At 40.7% G+C, this 15066-nt stretch overlaps 1 protein-coding gene across 1 annotated transcript in view; it reads left to right on the top strand.

Annotated features, from left to right (window-relative positions):
* Positions 1–15066, top strand: part of myef2 (myelin expression factor 2) — a 38970-nt gene that overhangs the window by 19374 nt on the left and 4530 nt on the right. The window contains exons 6-15 of the mRNA XM_070858437.1: positions 1576–1669; positions 10060–10254; positions 10352–10505; positions 12165–12214; positions 12311–12374; positions 12507–12608; positions 12743–12793; positions 12884–12991; positions 13066–13218; positions 14145–14258. Coding sequence (XP_070714538.1) covers positions 1576–1669; positions 10060–10254; positions 10352–10505; positions 12165–12214; positions 12311–12374; positions 12507–12608; positions 12743–12793; positions 12884–12991; positions 13066–13218; positions 14145–14258 — 1085 coding nt within the window. The remainder of the gene's footprint in view (positions 1–1575; positions 1670–10059; positions 10255–10351; positions 10506–12164; positions 12215–12310; positions 12375–12506; positions 12609–12742; positions 12794–12883; positions 12992–13065; positions 13219–14144; positions 14259–15066) is intronic.

The raw sequence follows: 15066 nt of genomic DNA, 5'->3' as shown, positions 1-15066 counted from the left end.
TAAGAGGATGTTGCCATGACTGGAAAATTTTATCGACGAGGAAAGATTGGCTAGGCCGGGGTTGTTTTCCTTGGAACACAGGAGGCTGAGGGGAGATTTAATTGAGGTGTATACAATTATGAGGAGCCTAGATAGAGTGGATAGGAAGGACCTATTTCCCTTAGCAGAGGGTTCAATAATCAGGGAGCATAGATTTTAAAATAGTTGGTAGAAGGATTAGAGGGGAGATGAGGAAAACTTTGTTCAGCCAGAGAGTGGTGGGGATCTGGAACTCACTGCCTGAAAGGATGATAGAGGTAGAAATCCATCACTTTTTTTTTAAAGTACTTGGATGTGCACTTAAAGAGCCGTGACTACAGGTCTACAGATCTAGTGCTGGAAAGTGAGATTAGGCTAGGTCACTCTTTTTTAACCACATTGATATGATGGGCTGAATGACGACCTTCTGTGTCGTAATTTTCTATGATGATGTGTTGCAACTGCTTATATAAAAATCTGACTTGGTTTCCCTGTGTCTGTTTCCTGGAATAATTCATTTCAGACCATGGGTACATCATACTTCAGAACCTGTGTATTCAACTACATGAACTTTTCACTAAAAATTCTAGACACTGTATTTGGATGTTTCAGTAGCAGCTTTTATCTTGACTTTGGAGGGTGCATGTACTACCACTTTCCAAAGTACAGGTTGCATGCACCTGTTACCAACCCCCATTGAAAACTTGCTGATTTCAATTTGTTAAAATTGGCCACCAGGAAGACCTGTTCAGGATAGGTGGTCTTGGTGGATCAGGCAAGTTTACATTGGGATTGCTGCTGGATGTGGAAGATCCAAGTATCAAGAACTGGCCAGTGTAAAAGCAATCTAGTGTATTGGGTTCGAAACCCACATTCTTCCAAGAACAAAGTTTGTCTTTTGTAATTGACATCACGTTGCTATATAATTTAAAAAAATAAATGTTACATTTAGTATTATACAGATAGGTAGGCATCCTGTGAAGAATGCTACTAGTGTTTTGCTGTAGCTATATGGTCTTTACATCCTGTTGTTAGACATTAAAGTCCATTAATATTTGGAAAATGATGGGAGAGATACAGTTGCTTATAATGTATTTGTAATGGGAATACCTTCACCACACGGACTGCAGAGTTTCAAGAAAGCGGATCACCACCACCTTCTCAAGCAATTAGGGATGAACAATAAATGCTGGCCTTGCCAGCGACGCCCACATCCCGTGAATGGAATTTTTTTAAAGTCCATTCTTGTCCAGGATATTTCTTGCATAATTTCAAGAAAACATGACTTAATTAGCATTACAAATTTGCGAAACAAACTGCCAACATATCCATTAAATTCATAATCTGGAATTGTACGAAGGAATAGCCTAATCCCTGATTTATGGGACAATATAGTCTTGCTGTCAGGCAGTATAGTGGTAAACATTATCTGGACATGAACTGATTCTCATTTAATTGAGATCCACTGTTGTACTATTTAGAAGTGACAGCTTCTGGTTGATATAAATTATTGTGTTTTAATGAAAAATAAATATTTTCTGTTTTTAAAATCTGCAGTGTTGTGGAATTCAAAGCTGAAGATTTAGTTTTAAAAGCTTTAGATGTTATGAACAAACATGATCTTGGTGGAAGACCACTTACCATAAAAGAGGTGAGCAGTAATTTATTGCTATAATCCTTTGAGCACTTTCTAGCAACTTGTATTTGATCTGAATATTTCTCATTTATGTAGTTCAAAGCACTCATATATTAAAGTAAACGGAGGAGCACGGTTTGGGGAAAGTATTTTGAAATTACCTTTTCTGCTTATCCCTTGTTCATTCAAATATAATGGCCCTGAAATTGTGGTGCCTGTGACGGCATTTTGAGTATCCGCAGGCGCTCCGAAAAAAACAATTTCTGGCGCAGACGGAGTTGGGCTAATTGCCCACGTAAGTAAATCTTACGGTTGATGCAAGCAGGCAGAGGGCTTGCTTGTTTGTCAGTGTAAGGGGATAAACATTTACATATCCCAAATTATCCACATACATTTGATTAAATGGGTTTATGCAAATATTGGCCTGTATTACAGTTTTAATGTGTGAAATTATCAAAAAATCTAATTTTTATTGAGTTTAGTGGAATGAAGGCTATGATTATTAAAATTCAAATTGTGTTAATTATATTTTTACATTCGGGATTCCATTGCATCTCATTAGGAGATTTCCATCATAAATGATTGCAATGGAATTCTTCTTAGTCATTCGAGGACCGGACCCACGTGATCCCAGGTACGCTTCCCAACTGCCTGCATCCCTGGGATCCGTGGGCCACTATGCTGCCCTCCGCCTCAAGGCCTGAGACCGCAACTCTTCGCAGCCTGGGTGCTAGCAGGTAATTTAGTAAATGTTTCACGGGTCGGGGGTATACTCCAGAGATACGCCTCCGTTCACAATTTCTTGGCCAAATTCAGACGGGGTGGGGAGTCTTTTGTTTACTTGATTAAATCTCAGTATTTTGAATCGGTCATGTAACTCCTAGTTTTCCTTGTACTTTTGTTTTGACAAGCTCTATGGCATTTTGGAATAGTTAATAATTGATCTCACCGTGTGTAATTATTTTAATTATACCAGACACGGGGTTATAACTATATATCAGGAAATACTGAGTAGGTTGGGCTTCTTTTCTCTAGAAAAGAGACGGCTGAAAGGTGACCTGAGGTCTTTAAAATTATGAAAGTATGGTAAATGTAGAAAAGATTTTCCACTTGTGGACGAGACCAAAACCAGGGCTATAAAATATATGGTAGTCACTAATAAATTCAATAAGGAATTCAGAAGACGCTTCTTTACCCAGAGTGTGATTAGAATTTAGAACTTGCTACCACTCTGATGAGTTGAGCCAAATATCATAGATACGTTTAGGGGAGGCTGGATGAGTACATGAGGGAGAAAGGAATAGTTGGGTGAGATGAAGTAAGGTGGGGAGGAGGCTCTAGTGGAGCATAAGCACCGGCATAGACCTATTGGGCCGAATGGCCTGCTTCTGTGATGTAAATACAATACAATTAGTTAAGTGAAACATGACTATTTGAAATAACCAAGCATAATCTAAAATTGTAAATCTAACCAAGTGAAATGGAGGTGGATTGCTTTGGTTTCGTTAAAAACTAGTGGTTAATCCACTGCCGGCTTGAAGGTAATGGGCCACAAAATGTGTTTGTTGACTATTAAAGGAAAACCTTTATCAAAAGGGAAGGTCTGCAATGCTTTCTCATTTGCAACATGTAAAGTGATGATTCTGCCAACTTTTAAAGGTTTTTCAAAGTAGAAAAGATATTGTTCAAGAAAGGAATTCAAAGCACTCATTTTAGGGAGGAGAGAAGAGTAACATTGAGTTTTCTGCTGGCATTTTCAGAATTTCTGTCTTGTAGCAAGAGCACACTGTAGAGATTTATCTTTGCTTTGATATTTGGATACAATATATTTTTTTAAAACTATGTGGGTAGAAATATGCTAAGATGATCATTGTTGTGTTTTCCACCTTGAGAGAAAATGCATTAAAAGAGAGGGCTTTTTAGGTTCTTTGGGCCCAAATTTGGCCAGGAGTTGCTCCGGTTTTTTTTGGAGCAACTTTATTTTTCTGGAGTATCTTTAAAAAAAATCCCCATTCTGCACATTTAATTTGCACCAGTGAGTTAGTTAGGATTTTTTTTTTAGTTTAGTTTTTTTTTCAAAAGGGGGCGTTACCAGACACCTACGCCTGTTTTGGCTAGTTTGGACAGCTAATAGTTGCTCCAAACTAACTTAGGCCAGCGTATGTAGCCACTTGTGGCCCGCACAGAAAACCCTTGCAGAGAGTTAAGAAATCAGCGCACGTAGCCAGAGATGGGGGAGAAAGGGAAGTGAGAGGACCTTGCAAAGCACTAAACACTTTCTCAACAACATTAAAGAAGCATAAAAACCATTAAAAATAAATAAGTAAAATGTCCTATCTCGGCCCCGGGAAGTCAGCGGGAGAATACCGACTGCAGCCCGCATCGGCAAGCCCTTCGGCCAGGGCTAGGGGCGGGAGAACCCACCGACTGTAGCACGTACTGGCCAGGCCTAGGGTCGGTGGGTGGGAAGCCTGGGCGGGAGAGCAGTGAACTGGCCACACACCCAAGAAGCAGCAGGCTGGGCTTGCAGAAAGGGGTTGGCAGGAGGGAACTTAAAGGGGGGCTGGGAACACACCGGTTGCAGGTGGGAACTTAAAAGTGGGTGCTGGGCTCAGCAGAACACACAGGCTGCAGGAATGAACTAGATTGCAACAGGGTGAAGAGTTGAGAGCGAAGTCACATGACTGAAGGGGGGGAGGGGGAGAGAACAAAAGACCTTTGGGGTGTGGTCCATATACATACCTTGGGTGGAGAGGGTGACGTGCATTTTTCACCTTGACCGTTGAAAGTTTTAAGTTTTACTTTAAGTATGGGTGCTGCAGTATCAGGCACCAAAAATCAATGAGAAGGCTTTTCCTTTAAAAATGGTCGATTGCCAATGTTAGTCCTCCATTGTACATGCGCGAAAGCTCCAATGCACATACGCAATGCTGCCGGCACTGTTACAGACGCTGGGCCCTAGCTCTGCCCCCCTGCTGGCTCTCTTTCAGCAGCACGGCCCTAGCTCCACTCCCCCACCCCCCACTGCTTTTGCCACACCAAGCCCGAGGACAGTCCACGGAGCGGGGAGAATACGGAGCTACATTTTCAGCACCCCATTTTCGGCGCAGAAAGTCGGAGCACCTCAGGCAAGTGCGCCGAAAAAAAACTGGAGGACCAAATTTGGACCCTTGATTAGTCAGGCAGTCATAAAGTCTTATTGGGCAATTTAAAAATGTGTAGAGTATTTGGGATTTTTCCATAAAACAACATGACATTTTAATTTCAGTAACCATGAGGGGGAAATGGCAAAAAGAAGCTCAAAACTTGTTTTGCACATTTGTCCTGCAATAATGTCAAAGAAATTGTATATCACCTTTCATATCTTCAGTTGTGGCGCTTCACAATCAATACATTACGTTGGATGTGCAGTGTATTGTTGATTTCCACCCCCCCCCTAGCCCTGACATCATATAATTTGCAAATTTTCCTCCGATCGCCCCTCATGACCGTTCTGAGCTCATTCTGTCCCATGAGACCCACTTCTTGCTCCCTTGACCCTATTCTCATCAAAATGTTGACCACCCAACTTCCTTTTCTGGCTCCCATGTTAGCTGACATTGTTAACAGTTCCCTCTCCTCGGGTACTGTTCCCCTACTGTCCTCCTCTTGCTCAAATCTGCCGTCATCACCCCTAAAAAAAAAACAACCCTCAATCCCTCTGTCCTTGCAAACTACCGCCCCATCTCCAGCCTCCTATTCCTCTCCAACGTGTTGTCTCCTCCCAAATCCGTGGCCATCTTTCCTGCAATTCCATGTATGAATCCCTCCAATTTGGTTTCTGCGCCTGACACAGTAACGAAACGGTTATCATCAAAGTTACAAAGAACATCCTTTGTGACTGACAAAGGCAAACTATCCCTCCTCATCCTTCTTAACTTGTCTGCAGCCTTTGACACGGTTGACAACTCTATCCTTCTCCAATGTCTCTCCAGCATTGTCCAGCTGGGTGGGACTGCACTCGCCTGGTTCCATTCTTATCTATCTAATCATAACCTGCAACGGCTTCTCTTCCCGCTCCCGCATCTGGTGTCCCCCAAGGATCTACCTTTGGCCTCCTATTTCTCATCTAACTGTTGCCCCTTGGCGACATCATCCGAAAACAGTGTCAGTTTACACACGTATGCTGATGACACCTAGCTCTACCTCACTACCACTTCTCTCGACCCCACCATGGTCTCTAAATTGTCAGACTGCTTGTCTGGCATCCAGTTCTGGATGAGCAGAAATTTTCTCCAATTCAATATTGGGAAGACCGAAGCCATTGTTTTCAGAACCTGCCCCAAACTCCGTTCCCTAGCCACTGACTCCATCCCTCTCCCCAACTTGTCTGAGGCTGAACCACACTTTGCAACCTAGGTGTCATATTTGATCCTGAAATTAGCTTTCAACCACATATCTGCAGCATAACTAAGAACGCCTATTTCCACCTCTGTAATACTGCCCTTCTCCGCTTTTGCCTCAGCTCATCCGCTGCTGAAGCCCTCATCCGTGCCTTTGTTACTTCTACGCTTGACTATTCCAATGCACTCCTGGCTGGCCTCCCACATTCTACCCTACGTAAACTAGAGGTGACCCAAAACTCAGCTGCCATTGTCCTAACTCGCACCAAGTCTTGCTCACCCATCACCCCTGTGCTCACTACATTGGCTCCTGGTTAAGCAACGTCTCAATTTTAAAATTCTCATCCCTTTTTTCAAATCCTTCCATGGCATCGCCCCTCCCTATCTCTAATCTCCTTCAGCCCCACAACCTCCCCAGAGATGTCTGCGCTCCTCTAATACTGCTCACTTGAGCATCTCTGATTATAATTGCTCAACCATTGGGGGCCCTGCCTTCTGTTGCCTAGGCCCTAAGCTCTGAAATTCCCTGCCTAACCCTATCCACCTCTGCCTCTCTTTCCTCCTTCAATACACTTCTTAAAACCTACCTCTTTGACCAAGCATTTGGTCATCTGCCCTAATCTTGCGTGGTTCGGTGTCAAATTTTATGTCTCATAATACTCCTATGAAGCGCCTTGGAACGTTTCACTACGTTAAAGGCGCAATATAAATAAGTTATTGTGATGTGGGCAAAGTTGGCAACCAATTTGTGACAAAAAAAAACCCATGGGGAACAGTTGAGGTTCAAACAAAAATCTTTGTAATTATACACAAAATACTTGTGTATATTCCTTTAACATAACCCCAAAGCTTAATTTTTCAACTCTTCGGCCTGGCACCAACGGCATCTCATCCTTAGCTTATCCTTTTATTTTCAAGAACTTGCTGGATTTGCGCATTAATTACCCATTAAATTCACCACAAAGTTAAGTCTGGTAATTAAGAGCCTGAGTAACCTTTTTATGATGCCATAATTGATAATAACCAATCAACCTCTCTAGACCAGAAATTGAACAATTTAGACTGTGGAGTCTCATTCCTTCAGGTAGTAAATTGTTCTTAAAGATTTAAAAAATGTCACTTAAAAAAAAAAAAAAAATTTTGCTTTTCCTTTGTCTTTTTTTCTCTCGCAGTTCAATCTCTCTTTCCCTCTCATTCTTTCTGTACCTGACTTCCCACATTACAACAGTGACTAAAAAGTACTTCATTGGCTGTAAAGTGCTTTGAGATGTCCGGTGGTTGTGAAAGGCGCTATATAAATGCAAGTCTCTCTTTCTTTCTTTCCTCCCTCCGTCCCTCCCTTCCCTTTCCTCCTTTCCTTTCCTTTTTGGATTCTAATTCACCCTCTTTCTCACTTGTTCCTCAGTTTCTTTCTCAATCCTTAAATCTCAGTGGTTAAGGAAATGCACTGTTGGTTCTGCTGTTCAGAGGTCCTACTGCCCTCGCCATGCCGTTATAACACTGCACATCTAGATAGTTATGGTGGAAAATATTGAGCTGAAGGGCGCAGCAAAAAGTAACTAATGGTCTGCAAGATGATCTGGCCCATTATTACACTGCTTCTTTGGGAGAAAGCCTAGGTGCTGAAGAACTAAGATTGCATCATTTATAGTGTGATTCTAAATTACGTCGACACGTGATGGTTTGTGATTGTTTATTTTGTTTGCAGAAAATATTATACTGTAATGTGAATTAACCAACATAATTAAAATGGCAATGTTAAAGTGCAAAAAAAAAGCATTATCAGGCTTAGAGTCAAACCAGAAGTTTACCTTTCTAAGCTGAATTATACTGAGGCAGGCGTGGTTGGCTACACTCATCTTTGATGCACACCCACTAGCAAATGGAGGGTCTGGCTCCTCCGAGCAGTACACCCATGTGTGTCAGAAAACATCAGGCATGCGCTGTAGCAAAACATCCATGTTTTAGCCATTCGGAAATGGGAAAATAAATTTTGTATATATGGCCCACCTATCCGTTCATAGCATCCTACTGTGGTTCTGCTGAAGGAAGTGAATGGAGTAATGATCTGGTGGAGGCGCATAATATGGTATGGATCCTGACCAGTCTGCAATTTAGTTAGATGTTTGGGAAACAGTGACATGACGGTGCTTTGGGCTGATAGAAGACCCTGGACCTGGTGGATTCATGGCACTTGGCAGAAGGACTCTACTCCTTGGCTTGTGGCAGCTATTTAAAGTCCTAATCTTTTTAAAAAGTCGACCCTTGCATACACCTCGGCAGCGATAGATAGATTTGGGATTCGTGTATTCCAGAGGTAATACAATAGGCTGTCTGTAGCAGCCACAGGACAAACCATCTCCAAACATCTCATAGTATGGAGAGCTCAGACCCCTTCTGTGTCATCCAACCTTTTTTTTTTAGGAGTAGTTGGCTGGTTTGTCAGAGGCTTTCCCATATTAAATTTGGGTTGGTTTCTTTGGTTATACTCTACCTATTGTGAATTTAAAATGGGATTGCAAGCTATTAAAAATATTTTCTCCAAAATAAGGACGCAAGAGTTTTTAGGAACAGGGAATGGACCTCCGCCCCCAAAATTCTATCTTGTCTGTATTACATTTATGATTGGATCCTTAATTGCTGGAAACTGTAATGAATTTGGATATCGTTTAAAAGAGGGATGGCTGGACATTTTCAAGAAAAAAGTTACATCAGAGGCCAGGTAGACTGTGATTCGGAGATACGTTGCCCAGCTAATGTTGAAACGTTGGTGACTTCAGATGCGTTCCTTTTTCTTCACCTAGTTGCTGCTTCTGTTTGTCAGGCAGACTGGGTTCTTTATACTCATCTGGCAGTGCCTGCTGTAATTTGTGTCGAGGAACATTTTGGGCAATTGACATGAATGGCATAATGAGCTAATATTGATAAATGCAATCATCTATGGCCCTGTGATTGGCTCGATGATCTAATATAATTGAGGGATATTGTTGTCTAATGTTGTGGACAATGTAAAACAAAAGTAAAATGCTGGAAACACTCAGCAGATCAATTAGCACGTAGGGTGAGCAGACAAGTTAACAGAACTGTTCTGGTGACGGTTTCTCTACCTGAAACATAACTTGTATACTTTCTCCACAGATGCTGGCTAACCTGAGTGTTTCTTGCATTTACATTTTTTTTCCACTTTTTAAAGTTTAACTTGTTGATTGGTTGAGCAGCCTGAGATGCCTGTTTCATCATGACTTTGAGCTTAATCTCTTCTGAATTGAAACGGTTTGGAATTATATTTGGGTGGGGAAGCTGGATAGTCGTCAATCTCAGGTAAACCTTCGGACCAGCAGAAAGACTGATCCAGGCAACCTTTTGGTAATGTTCCACTACGTAAGAAGCGACTATCTATTTTCCACCTTTTGTGTATGTTAGAAGTGTTTTTTTTATTGTACCGAGTCCAGTAAAGTTTATACTTACATTTTTATGCTGTATACAACGTTCGTTAAGTAAACCATCTATTGGCTTATAGTTTGAATCTCAGCCAAACTATATTCAGTCCACCTATAGAATCACATGATGCCATGTGATACATGATGCATTCCAATAAATCTGGAGTTCTCTGCTCAATCTTTGGTCTTGCTATCGATCTCTATAAATATAGGGAAGGTAGTGACACATATAAGAGAGCAAAGCTTGCTTCGGGGAGTGTTGGTATCACCTGAGCCCGAGTAAAATATTTAATGTAAAAACCCCAAAATCTGTTTCCCATTTTCTTCAAACAATTTCACCTCCCCGCCATCCCTTCTCTGTCCAGAAACACATCCAGTTCAGGTCATCTTTCAACACAACTTTTATTCCCTTTTAATTGAAGAAAATGCGCAAATTTAGGTGCCACAAAATGAGCATAGCGAAGTGATCTTATTTGGTATTCATTTGAAGCAGAGGATGAAACTTTAGAGCTTGTAATTTTTTTGGAATATGCAGTTGTATTAGCTTTAATGTCTTGAGCATAACTACTTTTATTTCATGTAGGATGCTGATGGAGAGCATGCCCGCAGGGCTATGCAGCGTGGTAGCAGTGGTTCGTACCCTGGTGGACCAGGGCCGGATATGGGTACACCAATTGTTAATTTGCCACCAAATCTTGTCAACAACCCAAATATCCCCCCGGAGGTCCTCACTGCTCTGCAGGCTGGAAGACTTTTACCAACTGTATTTGTTGCTAATGTAAGTGTGTTTAATTTTTTTTCCATTTCCTGCAAAGAAATTGAAAGACAATTGTGCTGTTTTGAATTTCTGTGCAATTACCTCTGTTTATGTTTAGCTTGACTTTAAAGTGGGATGGAAGAAGCTGAAAGAAGTATTTTCCATGGCTGGGACAGTAAAACGTGCAGATATCAAAGAAGACAAAGACGGCAAAAGTCGTGGAATAGGAACTGTGATTTTCGAACAGTCCCTTGAAGCCGTTCAAGCTATCTGTATCTTTTCCTACACGATTTGCAAATATTTTTGAAGATGATCTACAAAATCTTTGAATCCGCACTTTGAAGGAGGAGCTTGGACTCTCTTTAGACATTAGTGTGGCATTCAAACACATAACCAAGTTGAATATAGGCACAGAATTTGCTGTAGGGGGCATCTCACATCAGGCCCTGTTAGTGAGACTTGTTGCACACTTTAGCTCCAAAAATATTTTGCCCATAAAGTTGCTTGAAGTGCTCGCTGGTAACGGCACAGCAAGGACAGCATGGCATCTGAAACCTTGGTGAACAACAGGACAAACTGAACTTCCTTAATGAGATTTAAGAATTGAGAAATAAACAGAGGGATAACTGAGAAGGAGGGTGAATTCAATGTCAAATTAGGTATATAAAGAGAGGGAAAGAAGTATTGAATTAAGAGAGAGAAAAGAGACAAAGGAAAAGTAAGATTTTTTAAAAAATCTGACATTAGAAAAAAAACTCCAAACAATAATTCACTACCTGAAGGAATGAGACTCCGCTCTTTTTTTAAAAAAAATTGTTCACTTTCTAGCCAAGGGGTTGATTGGCTGTCATTAACAATTATATTTTTAAAAGGGTACTTGTGCTATAAATTAAAAACTTTCTGTGGTGTGTTTAATGGACAATTAATGTGCCAATGCAGCAACTTCATGGGAAGGTTGAGGGTGAGATACTGTTCTCGCAAAGCTAATTGACCAGTAGTTTGCGGCAATTCACAACTCATGGGGCATCTCTTCCTCGTCACATGTTGCTGGTCGATTTGCACATTAATAACGGCGTGCATTGTCCAAATGCAGAATCATTGCTGCCCTTCTTTGCAATATTTGGGCAGCAATGATCTCTCACCACTTTTCTCTTGTCAGTAACTGAAAATTACTTCATTCATTATCTGAAAAGGAGCCTCAATTTTTATTGAGAGGTGAATGCTAAAGCTCCTGAGAAATATCTGCATTTAGATGACTTAATAAGTTGGGTTATGCTCTTGCAGTTTGTTATTTGAACCTCTTCAGATGTATTATTCCATTGCTCTTTGTGCACTGTGCCTATATATTTTACAAAACGTGTCATATACACAAGTGAATGAGACTGGTAAAATGTTTATTGCTTGTGTCACTTTCACTCACGACATTAGATGGAGATAACTGCCAGCCTGCAGTCTAATAAACCTAGTGCCAAAAGGAAAACCAACCTAAGTGCAAGAATAGAACTATCTGTTCTGCTCCTTTTTACATTTCTAGTTCTGCAGTTTTTAAATTCTCTGCGACATTAGCATGGCCATTTTGATTGCCCATCCCTCGTTTGTCTTAGTAGATCGTAGGCCAAAGATTCTGTGCTTAATTGGGCAGAAGTCTGGATAGGACTACATGATTGAAGGTACTAAATACAATTGATGTGAAGAAATCAGCTTTAATGGGTAAGGTAACTTATTTCGGGTCCTAGTCTGACATTTCAACCATATTTAGTAAGAAATCTAAGTGAAAATTGTATTTAAGAGATGCATGTTTATTGCAGTTTGTAGTAGGCACATCCCTTTGAAATCTGTTAATGTATTTCATAGATAGCTATGGGATCCTTTTACAGAATTGGGCACGGTCCGTTTGTCTCAATGTTTGAGTTTCTTTAACTTGTTTACAGCTATGTTCAATGGACAATTTTTGTTTGACCGACCAATGCACGTGAAAATGGTGAGATTTGATTACTTTCTTACAATTATGATGTGGAAGTGCTTGGAAATCGATTAGTTCTACAATCACAAACCAAATTCTTTCCTTTTTATAAAGGATGATAGATCTGTTCCACATGATGACTTCCATTCTATGGACAACAAGACACCACAGTTACCTCGTAAGTCTAATACAAGATATAATGCAAACTATATAACTTATCGGTTCAGATATATGCCACAATAGACATTTGCTGTTTTCCATAGTGCTTCCAGTGTACTGGTTTCATGCCTGCTGTTTTGGTTGGTTTCAGGTGGGCTTGGAGGTATTGGAATGGGACTTGGACCTGGTGGTCAGCCAATAGCTGCAAATCAACTGAATATGAACAGTGGAATGGGCAATATGGGATCTGGAGGTATGAGACTTCGCACTTGTGTGTAAGATTCCTAATGGGAGAGGAAAGTTGCATACAATAAGTGTGTATGGAAATTTAAATAGTTAAATATGAATATATAATTACTACTACTTAACCTCTTGTGTTTGTCTTAGGAATTGGAATGGATGGGCCAGCTTATGGGGGAATGAACAGAATGGGCGGAGGTGAGTTTTCTGTTTTGCTAAGAACCCAAGTTTTTAAAGTGTAAAGTTATTTATCTTCTGTTGCAAGTCTTTTTTTTTTCTTACCTGAAGGAATGAGTGGTCCCAGTGGTTTTAGCAGTGGAATGGACGTAATGAACAACATGGGAGGATACGGTGGTGGAAACATGGGCAGCATGGGAAATATGGGTCGAATGGCAGGTAATTGTTTTTCTGTTTGCCTTGAGGCTTTATTATTTTTGATCAGTTTGGTGACTTTTTTTTTTATATTGCAGGTATGGGTACTATGGATGACTTCAGAGGAAATATGGCTGCAGGAATGGGAAACATGGGAGGAATGGGCGGAAATATGGGAGGAATGGGCAGCAACATGAGTGCCATTGGAGGGATGGGCAGCAGCGCAGGTGGAATGGGGAGCAATATCGGAGGTAAGGGTTCTATATTTTTTAATGGTTGCTGTATTGTAATGTGTTTTGTACATTTATGGTTGTGATCACTTCAGCTTCCAGGTGCTGTACTCATGAATGAACATCAAACTATATTCACATTACTTGGCTCCTCCAATGATCTAATGAGTTTATGCACTTAGCTGAAATGTATACAAAGATGATCCCAGATTCAATCCATGGTTTGTGTGGAGTTAACTGAAGACTGCTTACCAATTGGTCTTGGTGCCCTTTATTTTATTTTGGGGGGTTGGGGAATAGGTCAGGGTTCTTGCTCCTCGTAACCCTTTGCTGGAAGTGCCCATATATATGGATGTTGGAGGAAGATTGAATCGGGCTGGGCTATGGTGCATATGAGTATCTTCTGATGAATTAAGGACCTATTGTTGTGCTCTATGATTCCATGGGACTAATTATGAAAAGCCGGGTTAATGTTGGTGTCCCAGCCTCAGCAACTTCAATTGCTTAGATCAAGTTTTTCTCTAGTGTGGAAACTATTCTTCTTCACTCAGAGAATTGTGAACCTGTGGAATTCTCTGTTGCAGAAAGTTGTTGAGGCCAGTTCTTTAGATATATTCAAAAGGCAGTTAGATGTGGCCCTTTCGGCCAAAGGGATCAAGGGGTATGGAGAGAAAGCAGGAAAGGGGCACTGAGGTTGAATGATCAGCCATGATCTTACTGAATGGTGGTGCAGGCTCGAAGGGCTGAATGGCCTACTCCTGCACCTAATTTCTATGTGAACATAACTTAAATGGTACACAAGTGGGGAAAGCCTCTAGAAGTCTTCTGGTTTCTGCTGCAAACATATAACTGTTAAAACTTCATCTCATTTTCTGTTTAGTAATTTTTAGAATCTGCCTTGCTTTTCAAAACAAGAATATTACTGTTTTTTAATGTTTTTGTTCCAGATATGTACCGTGCAGGTATGGGGTCCACTGGCATGGGAGGCAGTTTTGATCGAGAATTTGGAAGAAGTGACATGGGTATGAACCGTGGCTTTGGGGACTCATTTGGAGGAATGGGTAAGAAACTGAAGACAAACGTTTGTGATACATGACGTGGATGTTGCCAAAATTACGGCCAAGGAAAGGATACACCATTTAAAATGTTCTTTTGTGACTCATTTGGAGAACCCAACTTTTTCAAAATATTCCTTCCTCGGTCCTATCTTCCCCCACCCCCCCCCCCCCCCTTCCCATATACACGCAAATTTGGAAAATTGTTATTTTGGTTACATAATTTTTATTTAATCCAAAATTGAGAACTTAGACTTATTCAGCAAATATAAAATTGATCTTGTTTGATCAAGCTCCAATTTTGTGAAATGGGACGCGTGTTAGGAAAGTGAAAATTTGGCATAGGTGTACGAGAAGTTTTGACAACTTCATGATCTATCCATCACTTTTTAAAAATCAATTTCTAGCCATTTTCAATATGCTTGCCTTGCCTGTGATTCCCTTTCTCTGTACTGCTCGAGTTGAGTGGGATTTTCAGCAAGATGGGGAAAAGATTGTGAAGATGCGACAAGCTGAAACCTTAAAGGAATTTTTTTTTTTTTGTTGTTGCATTTGTTGCCCTAATGGCAGCTTTATCCTGTTCTATGAACGGAATTTCTTTCAAAAAGTAATAATTCTACTAAAGACCTCTTGTAAAGTAGATATGTCATCTCGACTGTTTTTGTCAATTATTTCTGTAAGTAGATGTATTGGAAAGGAAATACTTCCAGATAATGTATGAAAATCAAAGTTGTCAGAAATTTGCAAATTATTTTTTCTGTTTAATTTATATGGGGAACTGGGTGGTGCAAGTAGATTCGATACTGAGACCTAG

This window comes from Pristiophorus japonicus, chromosome 17 (genome assembly GCF_044704955.1).
Source record: "Pristiophorus japonicus isolate sPriJap1 chromosome 17, sPriJap1.hap1, whole genome shotgun sequence".
Classification (NCBI taxonomy): domain Eukaryota; kingdom Metazoa; phylum Chordata; class Chondrichthyes; family Pristiophoridae; genus Pristiophorus; species Pristiophorus japonicus.
This window is presented reverse-complemented; position numbering and strand designations above follow the sequence as displayed.